This window comes from Drosophila ananassae, chromosome 3L (genome assembly GCF_017639315.1).
Source record: "Drosophila ananassae strain 14024-0371.13 chromosome 3L, ASM1763931v2, whole genome shotgun sequence".
Classification (NCBI taxonomy): Eukaryota; Metazoa; Arthropoda; class Insecta; order Diptera; family Drosophilidae; genus Drosophila; species Drosophila ananassae.
This window is the reverse complement of record NC_057929.1, coordinates 13,200,663-13,217,364: the sequence shown is the minus strand read 5'-3', so window position 1 is coordinate 13,217,364 and position 16,702 is coordinate 13,200,663. Positions and strand designations below refer to the sequence as shown.

The following is a 16,702-nucleotide window of genomic DNA, read 5'->3' as shown; positions in this document are numbered from 1 at the left end:
CATTTATGAATCAGAGATCTAGTCTCCGTCGATCTGCATTAAAATATAGAAGAAATTGGAATATAAAATTTTTGGTCGATTTTTGCCAAAAAATTTTAAAATTTGAAACCCCTTTGAAAATTTGAGAAAATGGGTCAAATTTTTGGACAGCCAGATTTTTATTAAAAATTATAATACATAAAAATCTAAGATCGGGAAGGTATCCTTTACGCCGATCGGCCAAGAATTAGCATAGTTATGGCTAATTCCCTCTCTCTATAATAATTTTTTTCCAACTTACGATTAAAGACTGATTCCAAACTCCAAAAATCAATAGTTTGTGTTGTAAAAATGTTATTTTTTATTTTTCCATTAATGGCCAAAGAAATTATCATTACCTCCATATATAATTGTGGGTAATAATTTATGTAAGATAACCGAAATTTAAATTTTGGCTCATTGTTGATTTAGAAATGGCCATGAACAGGTGTTGGACAGGTGAACAGGTGCAGGTGCTTTTCACGGCCACTCTCTTGTTCCTAAGGATGATTTCCAAAGGAATCTTTCTCTCCCGTAATTGCGTTTCCCATAATTTCAACCCAAAAAGCGACACATTTTTTCCACATATTCTTCATATATTTAGCAATTTTCTCTTTTGATTACAAAGTTTACGTTCAATACATTAAAAATTTCACATTTTCAAACGTTTTCCTTGTGCATTTGATTTAAGAATTGGTTTTAATTAATATTACTCAATAATGTTGTTGCTGCGTTGAATGAGATTATTGTGCAAAGCAATACAGTCGAATAAAGTTTCTTAATGGAAAAACAAATGAAAATAGTAAACTTTCTTGACAAGTAACATTTTGAACACATCAAAATCTTTTAAAAAAGTTCTCAGTTTTTTTATTTATGGCGCACTAATACATCACGTTACACCACATTGTGTTTAATTTATACTTTAAATTGTAAATGCTTTGCTGGCTTAGTTTAGAACTTGACTTTATAGCTTAAGTAGTTTTTTGATGGGGTATTGGCGACAATCATGGCACACTTCAAACACTTGCCTACGTATCGATAAAGTAATGTATTAAAATTAAGAATAAACAAATGAATGAAAATTCAGAACACTTTAAGATGCAAGTCTAGAGCGAATTGTTTTGATTGTTTGGTAAGGATTATAATAGCGTAAAAGTTACGTTCATAGGGTCATTACTAGTATGAAACTTAGCTTAGATGCTGTATGCATTATATAGAATGGCATATGTATGTTTGGAGACTTAGACTATCCGATTTAGCAAGCGGATAAAATTAAGATGATGCAGATGCAGATGCAATGCGATAAATATGAAATGTTGTATGACAGACCAAGGACAGATCATGCACATTAAACGCTTCTCTCGTCGACCTCTGTCCTTTGATTTTTTACACTCTCCTTAGATGATAATTAACTAATGCTTAGGTGCTATTCCTATAGGTATTAATGTGTGTATCTACGCTTAAAAGTTTATATGGCGGCGTCGTTCCTATTTACAGATCTCTTCATTATCATTTTCACTTTCGTTTTCGTTTCAATAATATATCGCACATTTGATTAACTAAAACTATATCCGATTTGACGGACAATGAGGGGACATACTCGGATATACTCGATTCCAGTCGCTCCGATTCGACATTTCACAAATTCGAGTTAAATCATTAATTAAACAAGAAACTAAAAAACAAGTAACATCCATTGTTTTCACGACTAATTCTCTCAGCCTTCCAAAAACGTTGTTAACATTCAAACTCATTGGCCGTGATGGCGCTCAGATCCTTCATCAGTCCCTCCAGATTGGCCATTTCCTGGTTCAGCTCCTCGGTGGATGTACTTGGGGCCAGTCTTTGGATCTCATCGGTGGAGTGGGCTATGGACCCGCCGCCCTGCAGTCGATTGGGTGTGGCAGCCGAGAAGGATGGCTTCTTATAGGGCGATTGGTTTTGTGGACGTATTGTGACAGCGGGAGCTTTTTTCCAAAAAGAAATTCAATTAATAAACCACATAATATAATGATATCCAAGACAACTCACTGTGCTTATTGAGGGGCGCTGCTCCTCCCGTCGGCGGTGGTCCCGGGACACTGAAACTCTTCAGAGGATGCCCGCGCTTGGCACTCTCAATGGTGGACACACAACCATTGCCAGGTGCTCCATTGCTCGCATTGCTACAAAAATAGTACAATAAAACATGAATCAAATGAAATATGAAATATTTATTAACTAAAAAGAGTTCTTCCAAATGCTCGTAAACAAGTTCCAAAGATGGGGGGGCTAAGACTGCTTCAGACAACAACAGTGGGACAGTGGGGAATTCTTTTGGTCAACGGCCGATTGCTGTTGCCCAGAAAGTGCAGCTTCCGCGCCTGCTGAATCTGCTGCGCCTTCCGGGCCAGCCGGATGTACGGCTGGCGATCGGATACGGACATTACGTTCCACGTGTATGTAGCTAACTCGGTGATGGTGGCAGCGGTGCGCATGCTATAGACGCCCTTATACTGATGATTAATTAGGATCTCATCCAGCCGAAATTTGTTCATGAAATTGAGAAACGGCGACGGCGACGCCATGAGCAGCAACTGCTGTTCGACTCGCCGCGGCAGAGTCCTACGATTCAACTGGATCACCCGGCTGGTAGGGCCGTGCACCAGATTCACCTGAATGCTCGGATCGATCCGCCCCCATCGCGTTCTCGAGCACATTCTCTTGTCTTGTCTTGTCTCTGGGTCTTGTTTGCAGCGAAAATGGCTTGCCAAAATGGACAAAAGTAAAAACTAGGGGAATTTTTGTGACAATTTTGTTAGAATTTCTGGCACCGAAAGCGAAGCATACATATCAAGAAATGCTATCCAGGAATCAAAAAATTCCACCGCCTGCTTACCAAAAGTTGGCATCATAACCGCCGTACGGATGCTCCGGCGTCTGGGCCATGGAGTTGTTTTGCGGCTGGCTGAGACTCTGCTGGGAGAGACCCGTTTCCATGGTCATGTGAGATCTATTCTGATGACTGTACTGAGTACGCGGATACTGTGGACGCTCCATTGTAGAGTTCATTGAAGTGGCTAGTGGAGGATTCAATAATTAGCAGACTCTTTGGAGCAGAATGGTCGGGAAGACTTACTCATATATCCTGGAACATAGGAGCGCTTGTCGAGGGAGTTGGTCACATGAGGTGGCACTGGGGTTTCCACCTCGTATTCACTGTGCACCACTGATCGGGGCAGAGTCAGGGCACCACTACTGGATGCTCCATCGCTGCAAACAGGCGTCACTGTGTGCAGACCCTTGTCTATGTTCTTCAGCTCCATTTGGTCATGGTGTATCCATAGATCTGGTGGCTTCGGCACTCCCACATTGTTCTTTTGGTAACTGGACAAGAAAAGACAACAAATTATAGTTAGTCAGGTTTAAATCAAAGAATTAAAAGAAAAAACCCACCTCTTTTTGGTGTGTTCTGGTGAGGATTGGGGCTTGCGGCGACACAGCAATAGAATGCCCAGAAGAGCCACCACTAGCACCACCGCCGTAGCCCCAATGATGATGTAGAGAAGCTTCTCGTTGTCGATTCCCTTGGCTATGGTGTCTGCCTCCTGCATAATTACTGCCGCACTGGTCGTGTAGGATACCAGGGCCGAGAATGGAGCATTATTGCTGCCCTTGGTGGTGCGGGCCTGAACCTTAAAGTAGTAGGTGGTGTAGGGTTTCAGATTCGGCAGCATCAGCATTGTCTCCTCGCCGGCAAAGGCCTCGATGGACCAGTCGCGATCACGCTTGGTGGTATCCGTGGTGTAGTAGATGTTGTAACCGGTGATCTGACCCACAGTATGCTTCGGTGGAAGCCACTGGATTATGACGGTGGGTGGATTCAGTTCATCCATGCGTACAGTGAGTTCACGAGGTGGAGTAACCGGAACATTCTGGTAGGTGCTGTTAAGCACCGACATGGAATAGGGGGATTCCCGGCGACCCTTGACCACTTTGACGGCGAATTCGTACTGGGTGTTTGGACGCAGGTCATTAATCATGCAGTTGAGATCCGTGGTGTTATGGTAGCGATACCGATTCGATCCCGTGATGCAATACTGAACCGTGTAGTGCCGATTGTCCGTGACATGCTGGTTCTTGTTCAGCATTGTGTCGATCCAGTAGACCACAATGGAGGAGCTGGACATGGTGATGGCTCTCAGGCCCACTGGCACCTCCAGAGGAGTGGGCGCATCCACCGGCTCCTCGTCGCGCGTCTTAATATTGTCGTAGATGGGCTGGCCATCGCCTTTGATATTCCTCGCCCGCAACGACACCACATATTCCGTATTGGACTCCAGGTTCTTGAGCACGTGGTAACGTTCCGTCTCCTTCAGCTCGATGGCGTTCTCATCGGGAATGCCACGGCCCCAGCCCAGCACGTAGTTGCGAATCTTGATCTCCGGCTGCTGGGGGGGACCCCAGTGCAGTTGTATGTTGTCGGCGCCGGGATGGATCTTAATCCAAATGGGTTTCCCCGGCACCTGCGTCTCATCCAGATCGTTCTCCAGCGTATTGACGCGATACCATTCCGTAAATGGCCCAGAACCATTCACTGTCATGGCGGCAATCTTCACTTGGTACTCCGAGCTGCGATCCAGATTGCTGAGCTCGAAGTAACGAATATTGGCGGGCGTGCTCTTGGCCTGCGGGGCATCCTTGAACTTGCGATAGCGGATCTTGTAGCCTGTTATTTGTCCATTGCGATCCTCCTCTGCCGGTGGCTCCCAGTGAACCGTAATGGACTAAAGAGAGTTCCATTAGTTTCTGTTTTTGTTTAATGATTTCAAGGTGTACTTACGGTGGAGCTGGTCACTTCCAGACTGACATTGTTAGGGGGTTCCGAGGGCGTGGAGGAGAAAGTTTTCACTCGAATCTCTGAGGAGGGATCCCCCATTCCATTTCTATTAAAAGGCGCTACGGTAATCACATAATCCGTATGAGGACGCAGCTCTGACAGTACAGCATCTAAGGTGGTGGTGTCGTGATACAAATCAGCACCACTGTCGTTCTGGAATGGACCAAATGGATTAGTTATAATTCTTCTCAAAGAAAGTTATCCCTATCCTACCTCCGAGTAGTAGACGCGATACTTGAGTATCTCTCCATTGGTCACTGCCGGCTCTTCCCACCTCACATAGATCTCCTGATGGCTGCGGGCAAAGCCCTCAAAGTTACGCGGTGGCCCGGCAATGTTCACCTCCGGCTGGGTGTTGACCTCCAGAGGAGCGGAGGACTCACCGTTGCCAAAGTTTGTATTGGCCACCACGCGGAATTGGTAGGTGCGACCCGGCAATAGGGACTGAATGTTCACCTGGAGATCATCATGCGATTTGGTGACCATTTTTTGTTCTCTGAAATGTGGAGAATTAGTTAATAGAGTCAGGAAATCAGAAAATTGCCGGACGACAGCCAGACAGGCCATCAAACGGATTAAACTGAAAGCCAAATCATTTCCGCTTGGTTGAGGTTGAGGAAATGAAGCCATCAGATGATGGCTGACAGCCAACTATGCAAATGGGATTGGGTTGCAACCCCTTTCAGCAATTGATGGCTAGTGAAGCGGATATCAATTATACGGAACAACACTCACCGCTCGCTGTGGTTCATCTTGTAGAAGACAGTGTAGTAGACGACTTCACCGGCATTCTGGAGCGGCTCCACCCAGCTGAGGGTCACGAATCGTGGCTTCACTATCTGGGCCACCAAGTCACGCGGTTGGCTGGGCAGACGGGCGAGGAGTCCAGTGCCGAGGGGTTTAGCGGCCGAGGGATTCTGTACACCGGGAGCCTGTTCGGGGGAATCTGGGAAAGCAGGGGATTGTTTTTGTTGATGGGATTTCTTGTTGCTGCTCTCCTGCCAGGAGTCCAGTATTTTCTGTGGGTCCTCGCCCTGTTTGTAGGCGGCCAGGAACGCCTCCTTGGCCGCCGGATCGTCATCGTCATAGTCGTTGTCGTCGTCCTCGTCCTCGTAGCTCTTGGAGCTGTCCAATCCCTTCCGCAGGGCACTCGCCTCGTTCAGCATGTCGAACATACGGTCGTTTAGAGGGTGTTCGAGGGGTATCTTTAGTCGTATCGTACTGGAGTCATCGTCCTCGACCTCAAGGTCGTCGAGGAAACTGGCACCGGACTTGGTGCGCAGCTGCTCCCCGGACTTGTTGTTCGGTTTTCGGTGTCGCTTCGGTGTCGGATTGTCAAAGGTCTGGAGGGATTTGGTGGACTGGCCTTGGGATTTGCGTTTTTTGATTTTCACTTTGGGAGTGGGATTATGTAGGTGGATGAGTGTGGGTGGGTGGTGGTGTTTTTGGGGTGTTGGTTTTTGGGTGTGGATGAATGGAGACATGAGGCAAGGATAAAGGAAATAAAAGAACAAACAAAAGAAACAATAAGTTAATAAATTATATACGAAATTAATCCATGTGCATAAGTCATTGTATGTAGTTCGATAATTAATAATAATAACTAATTGAAACCTCTTTGGTGGCTGATTTATTGAAGCATTTCATGAATAATCGATTAATTGTTAATTATGATCCAATTAAGTCTCTTGAAACTGAGGGATTATGGCGATTTGTGGTTTAGACAAAAGAGATTCCATTAGTTTCCATTAAAATTAAGTTGATTAATTAATTTTTTATTTACACAAACAATACACACACATAAGTAGACACAAGTACGAAATTATTTTACAAAAAGCAGGATGAATGAAACCAAAAAAGGACGATCATGGGGTTCTGGGGGAGTTTTCGCATTTAATTTTGTTATTTTGGTTATTTTACAGGCCATCGAGAGTGGCACCAATCGGTTCTGAAGCAGGACGAATACTGGACACCGAGCTATTGGCTACTGGGGAATCTGTTTCTTTCGCTTACCTCCTTGGGGCACCACCCGCAGTCGAGCAGCAGCCTGGACACTTCCCGCCGCATTCGTGCCCACGCACTGGAACATCCCGGCGTCGGAGTTGAGGAGTCCCAGGATCCGGAGATTGTGTCCTCCGACCAGTTGCATGTAGTCGTTGGGCGTTATCAGATCCCCGTTCTTCAGCCACTTGATGGTGGGCTTCGGCTTGCCCCAGATGTCGCACTTCAGCTCCAGCTCGTCCTTCTCGTGGGCAGTGGTGTCCTTGGGCGCCTTGATGAACTTGGGCGGCTCTTGGACCTGCACCGTGGCCTGGGCATCCAGGGAGTCCACAGTGTTGCTGGCCCGGCACTGATAGTTGCCGGAATCGATGTCCTCGGCACTGGAGATTTGAAGGGAGCCAGTGCCGACGATGGAGAAGCGAGAGTCCAGATCGTTGAAGTCCAATTCCATGCCGTTGCGAAGCCACTTGATCTGCGGCTTGGGCACTCCATTGGCCACACAGTCCAGGGTGACGGTGTCGCCCTCGCGGACTGTCTTGGGCGAGGGTCCGACCAGGAACGATGGGGCCACTGCGTTCTCCACACCCGGATCCGTGAGCTTCTTGATGTTCAGATTGGTTTTGCTGCTCAGCCGGGAGAGGCTGCCGGAGGTGACGTTGCACTGGTAGGAGCCGCGATCCGAGGGACCCACCTCGTCGATCTCCAGCGCCCCGTTGGGCAGCACCACCATCCGAATCTTGTCCAGGTTAAGGGGCAGATCGTCCTTGAACCACTGCACCGAGTGCTTCACTCCCTCCTGCCAATTGGCCACGCCCACCATGCATCGGAAGTAGGCCGTCTGGCCGGGCAGGAGGTAGGTCTCCAGAAAGTCCTGGTTCAGATCCGGCTGACGGGCAATGGCCACTATAGCCGGCCGACTGAGGATGCTGCCCACGCCGTCGGCACTCAGCAGGCACTGGTAGGCTCCGGTCAGACCTCGGTTCTCCTCAACGGAGCTGATGTACAGGGATCCGTTCTTCAGCTGCGTTCGGAATGTATCACCCACAATGACCAGGTCCTGGCCATCGGGTCCCCGCCACCGGATGTTCACCGGGGTGGGCGGGGCGCCGGCGGAGAGCTTGCCCTTTGCCCCACGGCCCGTGGCAAGCTGGGCGTTGCCGGAGCACTGGAGCAACACAGAGTGGCCCTCGGGCACCACGGCATCCTGCGGCTCCAAGGTGAACGAGAGAGCTGTGGAGAAAAATAAGGAAAAAAGGGATGAAATTATTACACTGGGAGACATAATTTTCAATAACGGGAGGACCGATACTCGAGGTTAGGCCCTTTTCCTCTTTCTATTCCTATTGTTTAAGAAAAAGTCAACTCTTTTAGCCTTTTTTTTCTTCAACTGCATTGGGGTAGATCCCCCATTCACATGGGGTCTTGGCCCTGACTCGAACTCCTGCTCCTGCTCCAGCTCCAGCTCAAGCCGCCCCCAAGTTTTCCGGCGTGTGCCTCCACTCGAGCACCGGCAGCCTCTGCAATCTGTCAACTTGTAAACATGCCTGAATAATTGAAGCTACAAAGGCCGACTGGCTGGCACTCGCTCCTCGTGGCACTCGTGGAAGGTATGCAGCTGAAGCTGAGTCGGAAGCTGGGGCGGATGAGGGGGGTCACAAAAGCCAAGAGGGGTCGCTGGAGGCACGCAAATATTTGCATTTCCACTTTGGACCCGGCTCGGAGGGGGTGTGTGGCAGGAATGCCAGTCGATGGAGATGAGACGCATGATGGACGGATGAGCGGCGGCAAAGGGTTAGTCTCTGCCAATGCCTGCCAATGAATAACCCAACATGCCAGAAAGAAAAATTGAGTATTGCAAGGAGCTCGTTGGCTGTGAGGCTTAAAGGATTGGCTAGAAGGATACTGGGACATGAGACTTCTACTTCTAGCCTCAAAAGTTAAAGATTATATCTTTATGATTTCTTGAGAGGAATATTACTACTTCTGGCTGCTCATCACTGTTCCACATAAATTATAAATAAAGACTAAAGCAGCCTTAATTAGACAACGAGTCCCTGAAGGCAAAACGTTGAGAAAAAGGGTTAAATGGATTCCGGCGGAGGCATAATGTTTGGAATGATGACTTAATTTACAAGAGATTTATCCAGCTGTGCAAATGACTTGGGCATTATGAATTACATCCCATTGGTCAGGATTCAGAGTGCACCTGCAATGCTAGCTACTACCTTTACGGATCTCATTTCCATTTTCAAGTTGACCAAGCCAGGCCAAGCCAGGCCATGCCAGTCCATGCCAGCCAATCCGAACCGGACCCAATGCATTTTGTGCATATTGTGACCGCACGTGAACCCATGGCCCGTTCCCCAGTTAACTGAAACTCAAACTCAAACCCGAAACTCTGAAGAAGTATGCCTGCAATTTATTCGTTTTGTTTGCGCCTCCGTCTCGCTTCACGCCAGCCAGCCATCCAGCCAGCCATCCAGCCAGCCATCCAGCCAGTCATCCAGCCAGCTCACTCCTGCCAAGTTTTAACCAAAGTTATGCCAGCCGTGTTGCGCTTTTGAGATGGAAAAAGGGTTGGTGTTATGTTAGGCCAGTATATTAACTGCCCGACAGCTGAAACTCCACTGAAATAAATGGATTACCGGGCTTTTCCAGGATCTCTCCAATGCATTACCATATTTTCAAACGATTTGTTTGCTGTGCATCTACTCTATTAGGGCCTGGAGCTAGTTGTAAGTAAACTACTTAGCTGCTCTTGAATCTTCTGGCTTGGAGCGAAAAAAAAATGGATAAGAAAAGTGTGTGTGCGTTGTATTTCAATTTTTATTCGAGCATTTGAGTCCCGACGTGTGGCTTTTATGGTTATTGCTTTTGGGGGTCTTGGTCTGATGGAGCAGAAACTCTGAACTCAACTCTTTCTTTGCATTAGACTTGATGAAATGGCAGAGTTTTATAGCCGGCTTTTAGGAGCTGTTAAGACAGACATGCTGGCCCATCCAGGCAAAGGGAAATGGGCCAGTAATTGATCTGTATAATAATACTGTCTCGAAACCCCTCTTCAAACTGTCAGCTGTCATTTGCACTTTTAAAGGTAGAAACAAACAAAGCCAAAGAAATCTTGAATTTCAATCCGAATTCGGATTAAATGGCAGCTGCAGTTCAATAGCTACCTGCACTTTTCAACTTCCAACCCTTTCACTCTCACTTCGATATCTGACAGAACCCGCATTGCAGTTGGTTTAATATTTTGTATCGGGGGTTGAGAGATGATTTTCGGTGCATATTAAATAATTATTGAGATAAAAAATGGTATGATCATTAAACTTGCTGGCATTTCGGGTCTAAATCAAATGGAGACATCTCGCAACAATTCAATTTTTATGGCTTTAGCTTTGGCTTCAGCGAGCCAGCAGCAGCAGCAGGGAGCTGAATCCAATTAAAAACTTTATTGCTCGAATTGATTTTTATTGTTCGCTTCTTTGGCAGCCTCATCGGGCTGGGAGCTAGGTGCAGATAAATAGAGAAAGGGCGGGCAAGAGATACAGATACAAAATACCACCGAGATGTCTGCAGTTTGGAAAGTCCGAAAAGGGAAAGACTCGAGCCATTCCAATGAGGTTATCGCGCTGCTGTTGCTGCTCCCAAAAAAATTGTGTCAATTGATTTTATTTCCCTTTTTCATTTTCAGTTTTTAGTGCCCGGCTGACTTCTCCTTGTTATCTATCCGAATGGTTTTAATAAATGATAGTGGGGGTGGAGCTGGCTGGGGCACATTCCACACCCACGCACACTCTTTTTTTTGATCACACACACATAATGAATAATTAATAGAATAAACCAATTATGCATTAAAGACTCGATTTGAAGTGGCATTTCATTAAAACAGTATAATTGCAAAGTGAAATGAATTCTCATTTTTCTGGCACTGGCTTTCATAAAAAATCAATTAATTTCGGTTTGCGGGAGTGGTTCGGTTCTGTCATAAAAATGCAACCAAAGGTGAAGGGCACTTCTAGACCCCCGACTCGAACAAAGTTTAATGGCAGTTGTGGAATTGCAGGCAACTTTTATGCAAATGCATAGTCCTCCATAGTCCTTGGTGCATAATAATGTGTCCTGACTGGGTACAGTGAACCCTTTAAGAGCATAGCTTGCAGATCTAGCCCCTTTGTATGATTTCTTTGTGAGATATTTCAAAAAAAGGCTACTGAAACAATCAGAAAACCCCTTTTTTTCCATTATTTATATTTTGTACAGACTGTCCCCTTCCAAGCCTCCCAGTTTCCAGTCTGTTGGAGGTTAAAAATTAACAAAAAACACTGCCTTTAAACTCCATTAGAGGGGTAGAGCGTGTTTTTTATTTGCTTTAATTGAGCATTCATTCTGTACATATTTTGTTTTTCAATTGAGTTTGCCATTTCCGTAATTACACATGATGCGTTCATTGAATCAAATTAAACAATTATAATTTAGTCAGATTTGTGCGTTCGTTTTCCTAGAAATTCCACTTTAAAAATTGAAACTCTCCATCTGCCGGAGAAATGGGGGAAAAATGGCTTAATTGACTTTAATTGTTGTAGCGGACATCGTCGAGTCACGCAGCCGGCATTTACATAAGATTAACTCTAAAAAAAAAATCATATTTTTCTTTTTTTGAATAGTCAAAAGTGATCCAAATACTATGGAGATGGGAGGGAGAGACTCAACTCAGCCTAGTCCACTGCCAGCTAGAGTCCATTTGGCCTCTTGGTACATGAATATTTATGATATTCCAATGAATTTGCATATTTTACGATTTTTCATTTACAGACGATAAATGCCCAAAGGAGCCAGAGCATCAGCGACAGTTTCTCCTTCTCCAAAATCCCAGTCGCCAAATGCAAATTGCTGCAGAGTGAGAAAGTTAGTATTAGTCTTCAAGACATGGACCTCTATTCCTATACTTCATAATGTCTATTTTCTCTCAGTGTACTGTGCCAACTCTGATAAAAAATTAGCTCTTCGCGGGAAAAGACTTTGTAAACATTGGTTCGGTGAAAAATGGCTGGCCTGGTCGGGCCTGGCCAAGAAAACATGACAACCAAGACAAGACAACCGAGGTGAGACATAGTTTTTACAGAAACAGAGAAAAAATAGATCTCAAACTGGATCAACTGCTGGATGATTGGCTGGGAAATACGTACGAATTTCGTACGAATAAATGATTTGCAATCAAAAGCTTGGCAAAGCCAATCAAATTAGCATATGGCCAAAAAAAACCAGGAGAGAAAACTCCCTAAAAAGGAGGCAGCACGCAAGAAACCCGCACAATTAGGCAGAAATTTCCAGTTGCCAGGCCAAGACAACAAAATATTTCAGGAGAGGAGGCCCCAAAACACACACAAAAAGCCACAAAAATTTCGCATATCAACGGGCCACGATCTTGGAGTGACGGAGAGAAGGCCATTAGAGGCAGCTAATGGCAGCACCTTTTAAGGTTAAATTGGGCAGGACAAGGCAGGCCAGGAGAGGACTGATGCTGATGGTGGACTGGTCGGTTGGCCAACTCCTGGCCCGGCTTATCGCCTCCTAAATTTATGCAGAGTCCGCCAGCTAAGGGTTAAATGTGCCAATAATCCAAATGCGGATGTATCAAGGAAACAAGCGAAGGCAGGCAGGGAGTTCGACTCTCAACTCAAGGATATGCTTTAAAAGAAAATATTTATATTATTTTTTGATAAAAAGTTTAGACATAAATAACTTTTTATCTAAACAACTAAAGATTCAAGCAATAAACTTTAAACTCTTTTTTAAAACACCACCATTTTCTAAAATTTCTTTTTACAGGGTATTTTTCAAAGTAAAAAAAATCATTTTCTAAAAATCTCATGGCTTCGCAGCAGTTGGTCGCATTTGCATTTGCATTTTATGCCCCACTATCGAAATGTGCATCGCCAGCTCACGCGACTCTTAAAAGTTTTCTGGCCACTACTGCACACAGCCCCCAAGTTGCAACTGCAACTGCAACTGCTGGAGCTGCTGCCGCTTTCGCTGTGGCAGCATCGATGGGGTCTCCTCCGTCTGCCATCGATTGGCTTTGCCAATGTTGATTTTCCGTTTGGTTAGTTCACCTCCAACTCCCCCAAACAAAAGGAAAGCCCGCAAAAACGCAAATATATGCAAACGCGAATGCGCAAAAAAAAATAAATAAAAATTTCTGCGAACGGAAACGGCATCAAACCTGGGGCCTCCCAGCCCTCCCTAGTAGTCAGTAGTCCGCCTTGTGCGTGCGAATTGGTAATGCAATTCCCCCCTTTTTTCTCCAACTTCAATGGATTTCCCCGGAGTGGGGTCTAAGAGGGAGAGGTGCCAACTCCTTTGCCAAGGAAGTGGTGAAATATTCGCATTTGCCACGTTGGCCAAAGTGCAAATGGCAACAGACATAAAAAATGGATGCGGAATTGGATGAATACTTAATTGGCTTCTGGCTAGGAGAATGGTAGAGAGATTAAAGAGTTTTAAGTTTAAATTAATTAAGGTCTGAAGGGGTTCTATAAAAGAGTTTGCAAATAAGTTCCTGAAGAAGTTAGGTTGAAACTTTAAAGACAAGGCTATGAGATACCCGGTACTTGGCTAAGCTTTTACATTTTAAGACCATCTCTTGGCCGACCTCTACCTATTTTCACCTTATTGATTGTCACTTTCGTTGCCATGATTAACACCTTATGCGACACTTTCTTTTTTTCCACCACAAAGTGGGCTAAAAAATCAAAAAAGAAAAAATGTAAAGTGGCTGCCTGGAGGCGGGAAAACCTTTTATGTTGAGTGGCCGCGACAAAATGACGAGCCAGACACTGAAGAGCCGCAGAGATTCAGGACGACAGGATGAAGTCAAGCCGCAGTAAGCCCCATTCCATCGTGGCAATATCCAACAAGATACACTTACACTCACTCCCTGACAGGCAACGTCCGAAATGCTGCACAAATATAATTATAAACGTCTGCCCCGGCCATTAGGTGCTGTGCTGGAAGCCGCCCCATCCTGTTGCCAGGATGCCCAGCCCATCACCCTCCACCTCCACTAACCACCATCCGGCAAAAGCTCCAATTTGTGTTGTGTTGGCCTGGGGCGTGGCACCACCACCGCCGCCCTCTACCTCTACCCTCTTCCCTCTTCCGGTTTGGATCTAAATATAGCCCCAGCCTAGTCGAGTCTGTCTGGCGATTTCATGGAAATTGTCGCATCAAGTGAAAACATCAATGGACATGGGCTTTTGGGGCAAAGCGGAGCTTTGATTCTATTTTTTTATCTGCATGGGATTGACTTTTGCAGTTCAATGGCTGGGCAAAGGCAATCAAATTGATGACTTTACCGGCTCACCCTTCTCAATAATCTGCCCCCTTCCCGGCTGTGGTTACATTTCAATTATGCTAATTACAAGCAGCCATCAAACACCTAATGGCCATGGGCGAGGATTTATGGGCTCTTGTAGGACAAGTACTACCCCTAATTCTGCCTTTTCTGTCTTCCCCGAATGTCTCTTTGCTTTGTCATTGAGCTATTGCGGTTTTGTTGCTAATTTATGAGCTTCTCCAGAGCCATTCCCGATGCCATACCTTCCTTTTTCTCCCTAGAAACCCCTAGGAGAGGGTGTGTGTCTGTAAATAAAACAACATACTGCCGGGGAGGAGTAGTTTTCTATGCCTCCCATGTTGCGGTTGTAAACACAAAAGCTTTCGGAGTTTCTGGCCACGAAACTCCAGATATTCAAAGGCAAAAAATAGCATCCTGCGCAAAACTAAATAAAAAGAATTAGGGCCGGCGTGGGGATATAAACTTCTTTTGTCCTGGAAATGAAGTACTCAAATTACAGGAGCTCCTGTCCCTGCCATAAAGCTGTCTGCAGCAATCCGATAATCATCTATGGGCTTGCGCCACTTCATTCTCAGGACAACAAATTTTATTATGCAGAAGAGATTTCTTTATCTTTCGGGTCTTTTTGTGGCTCTTTACATTTTTTGTAGTTTGCGTGTGAAGTAGCGCCAAAGAAAAAGGAGATCTGTCAGGGACATAGGATGCGTGTGTAGATGCCTAGATATGGCGCATTAAGTATAAACTATAGAGCCACGACGTGGCTCCCTTCAAAGGACTCGCTTTGCATACAAAAATCAAGCAACTCTGTTGCAGATCTTGACAGAGACTGCGACTGAGACTGAGTCTGGAGTCTCCTCTTAATTTGCTGCTGGCTGTAATAAAGCTTAAGCTGAGTTGTAAACGCCGGCTTCTTATTCGCGTTTGGCAAGAAGAGAGCCCTCTGATCCATTCCCTGGAGTTAATTAAAGTTTTATCAAGGCAACCGGGCAAGTTGGCCAACAAAAGGCATTGCCAGGAATGCAGCAGCTGCCTAGCTGCCCCAGCAGCCAATCTCCCTTCAAAACTTCATCTTTTATTCAATTTCTAGGTTGCTTATTCTAGGCTGCTTGCTCTCCACTCTGTCATAACTTGATTATTTTTATTTTTAAGCTCATCATTCAGGTCCAAGTTGTGTCCCTACACATTACTCGTTACCATCTTCGATTTCAATCAATGTGCAATAGCAGCTTATTGAATTTCTCCTTGGAAGAGGGGGCTTTCCTCTTTGTTTTCCAACTCAACCCAACCTTAACCTGAACTTTTCCAAAGCCTGGACGACTCCAGAGAACACAAAAGGAAATTCATTGAATAGCGAGAAGCGAAGGTACTAAGCCTTCAGCAGTTTATGACGCGTCGGTTTCAATGAGTTTCGTGCCTCAATGGAGGCAGCCAGCCTCCATATTACATGACGACGATGATGATGATGATGATGATGATGGTTGGGAGCTGTTGAAGTTGCAGCTGCTGACGAGTGGAGATTAAATGGAAAATCGTTTGGAAAATATATGTAGTTAACCGGAGGACGGATCAAGTTCACTCGACTCGCAGATTACCAGGCTTGGAGCGGAAATCAAAGTGTTTTTGTTACTTTACTTTAATGAGATACTCTTCTTGCCACATTTTCTTGCTTCCCCATCTTGCCACATCCATTTACCTGAAAAAAAGAAAACAAAAATGGCATTAGTAGAGGAAAGAAGTGGAATTAATTGAAACAAAACAAAAGGGGCCTCCTATAACCTCAATATTCTTATGTTGACACTACCCCCTACTACATTAGGTTACCTGGAATCGATAAACATAGCATAGGTTCGATTACATAGCCGATAAGATATGATATATGATCCACAAAAGCTGCAACTGCCGCCGCCACTCTGATGGCTTTATCGATGTGTGTCAGCGAGCGGAGTCCCATTGGAAATTATAAATCAATTTCCAGGCATTCGCCGCCGATCAGTGGTGATAAGATTGCCTTTCGGGGTCTCGGAATGCAATCAGCAGAGGAATAACGACCAAAAGGTCGGATCACAGGGCTTTAGCATAATTACGAAAAACATGACATGGTAGCCGGCAGGGAAAGGGCAGCCAAAGCGGCTTACTTTACGCTCTCGGACCCTGTCTCAGGTTGTGTCCGGCCAGGTGTGTGGTCGCTGTTCACTGGCCATACGTGATGTTTTAATTAAAGCCATAGTCGCCGTTGCCGCCGACGACAGACGACCGGCCAGAGCGTCGCCAGTTAGCCAGTCTATCGGTCAATAACTTGGCCCAGGCACGCGCCATATACAGTCAGACTGTCATGGTGGTAGCCTCTAACATTTGGATCATAGTTGGGTGCCCTTTTAGGGAGTCCTCACTGTGTTTTCCATTTAATTGTCCGACTGTCTGTTTAGGGCTTTGGCCAGGGACAGAGA

The 16,702-nt window shown here is 45.5% G+C and overlaps 2 protein-coding genes across 4 annotated transcripts in view; both read right to left on the bottom strand.

The window, feature by feature from the left end:
• Positions 1-1,123: 1,123 nt before the first annotated feature.
• Positions 1,124-16,702, bottom strand: part of LOC6496235 (neogenin) — a 32,821-nt gene continuing 17,242 nt past the window's right edge. The window contains exons 2-10 of one of the 3 annotated variants that reach the window (XM_001960474.4): positions 6,911-8,128; positions 5,633-6,290; positions 5,111-5,393; positions 4,841-5,050; positions 3,454-4,784; positions 3,137-3,384; positions 2,897-3,077; positions 2,050-2,183; positions 1,124-1,985 (exon numbers count right to left, since the gene is read on the bottom strand). In XM_001960474.4, the coding sequence (XP_001960510.1) occupies positions 1,756-1,985; positions 2,050-2,183; positions 2,897-3,077; positions 3,137-3,384; positions 3,454-4,784; positions 4,841-5,050; positions 5,111-5,393; positions 5,633-6,290; positions 6,911-8,128 (4,493 nt within the window). In that variant the 3' untranslated portion in view covers positions 1,124-1,755. The remainder of the gene's footprint in view (positions 1,986-2,049; positions 2,184-2,896; positions 3,078-3,136; positions 3,385-3,453; positions 4,785-4,840; positions 5,051-5,110; positions 5,394-5,632; positions 6,291-6,910; positions 8,129-16,702) is intronic. The other 2 variants (XM_014908209.3, XM_014908210.3) reach the window with 2 other exon arrangements.
• On the bottom strand, positions 2,240-2,867 carry LOC26514155. Its single transcript, XM_014908497.3, has one exon. The coding sequence runs from the start codon at positions 2,715-2,717 to the stop codon at positions 2,301-2,303; it is 417 nt and encodes a 138-aa protein (XP_014763983.1). The 5' UTR covers positions 2,718-2,867; the 3' UTR covers positions 2,240-2,300.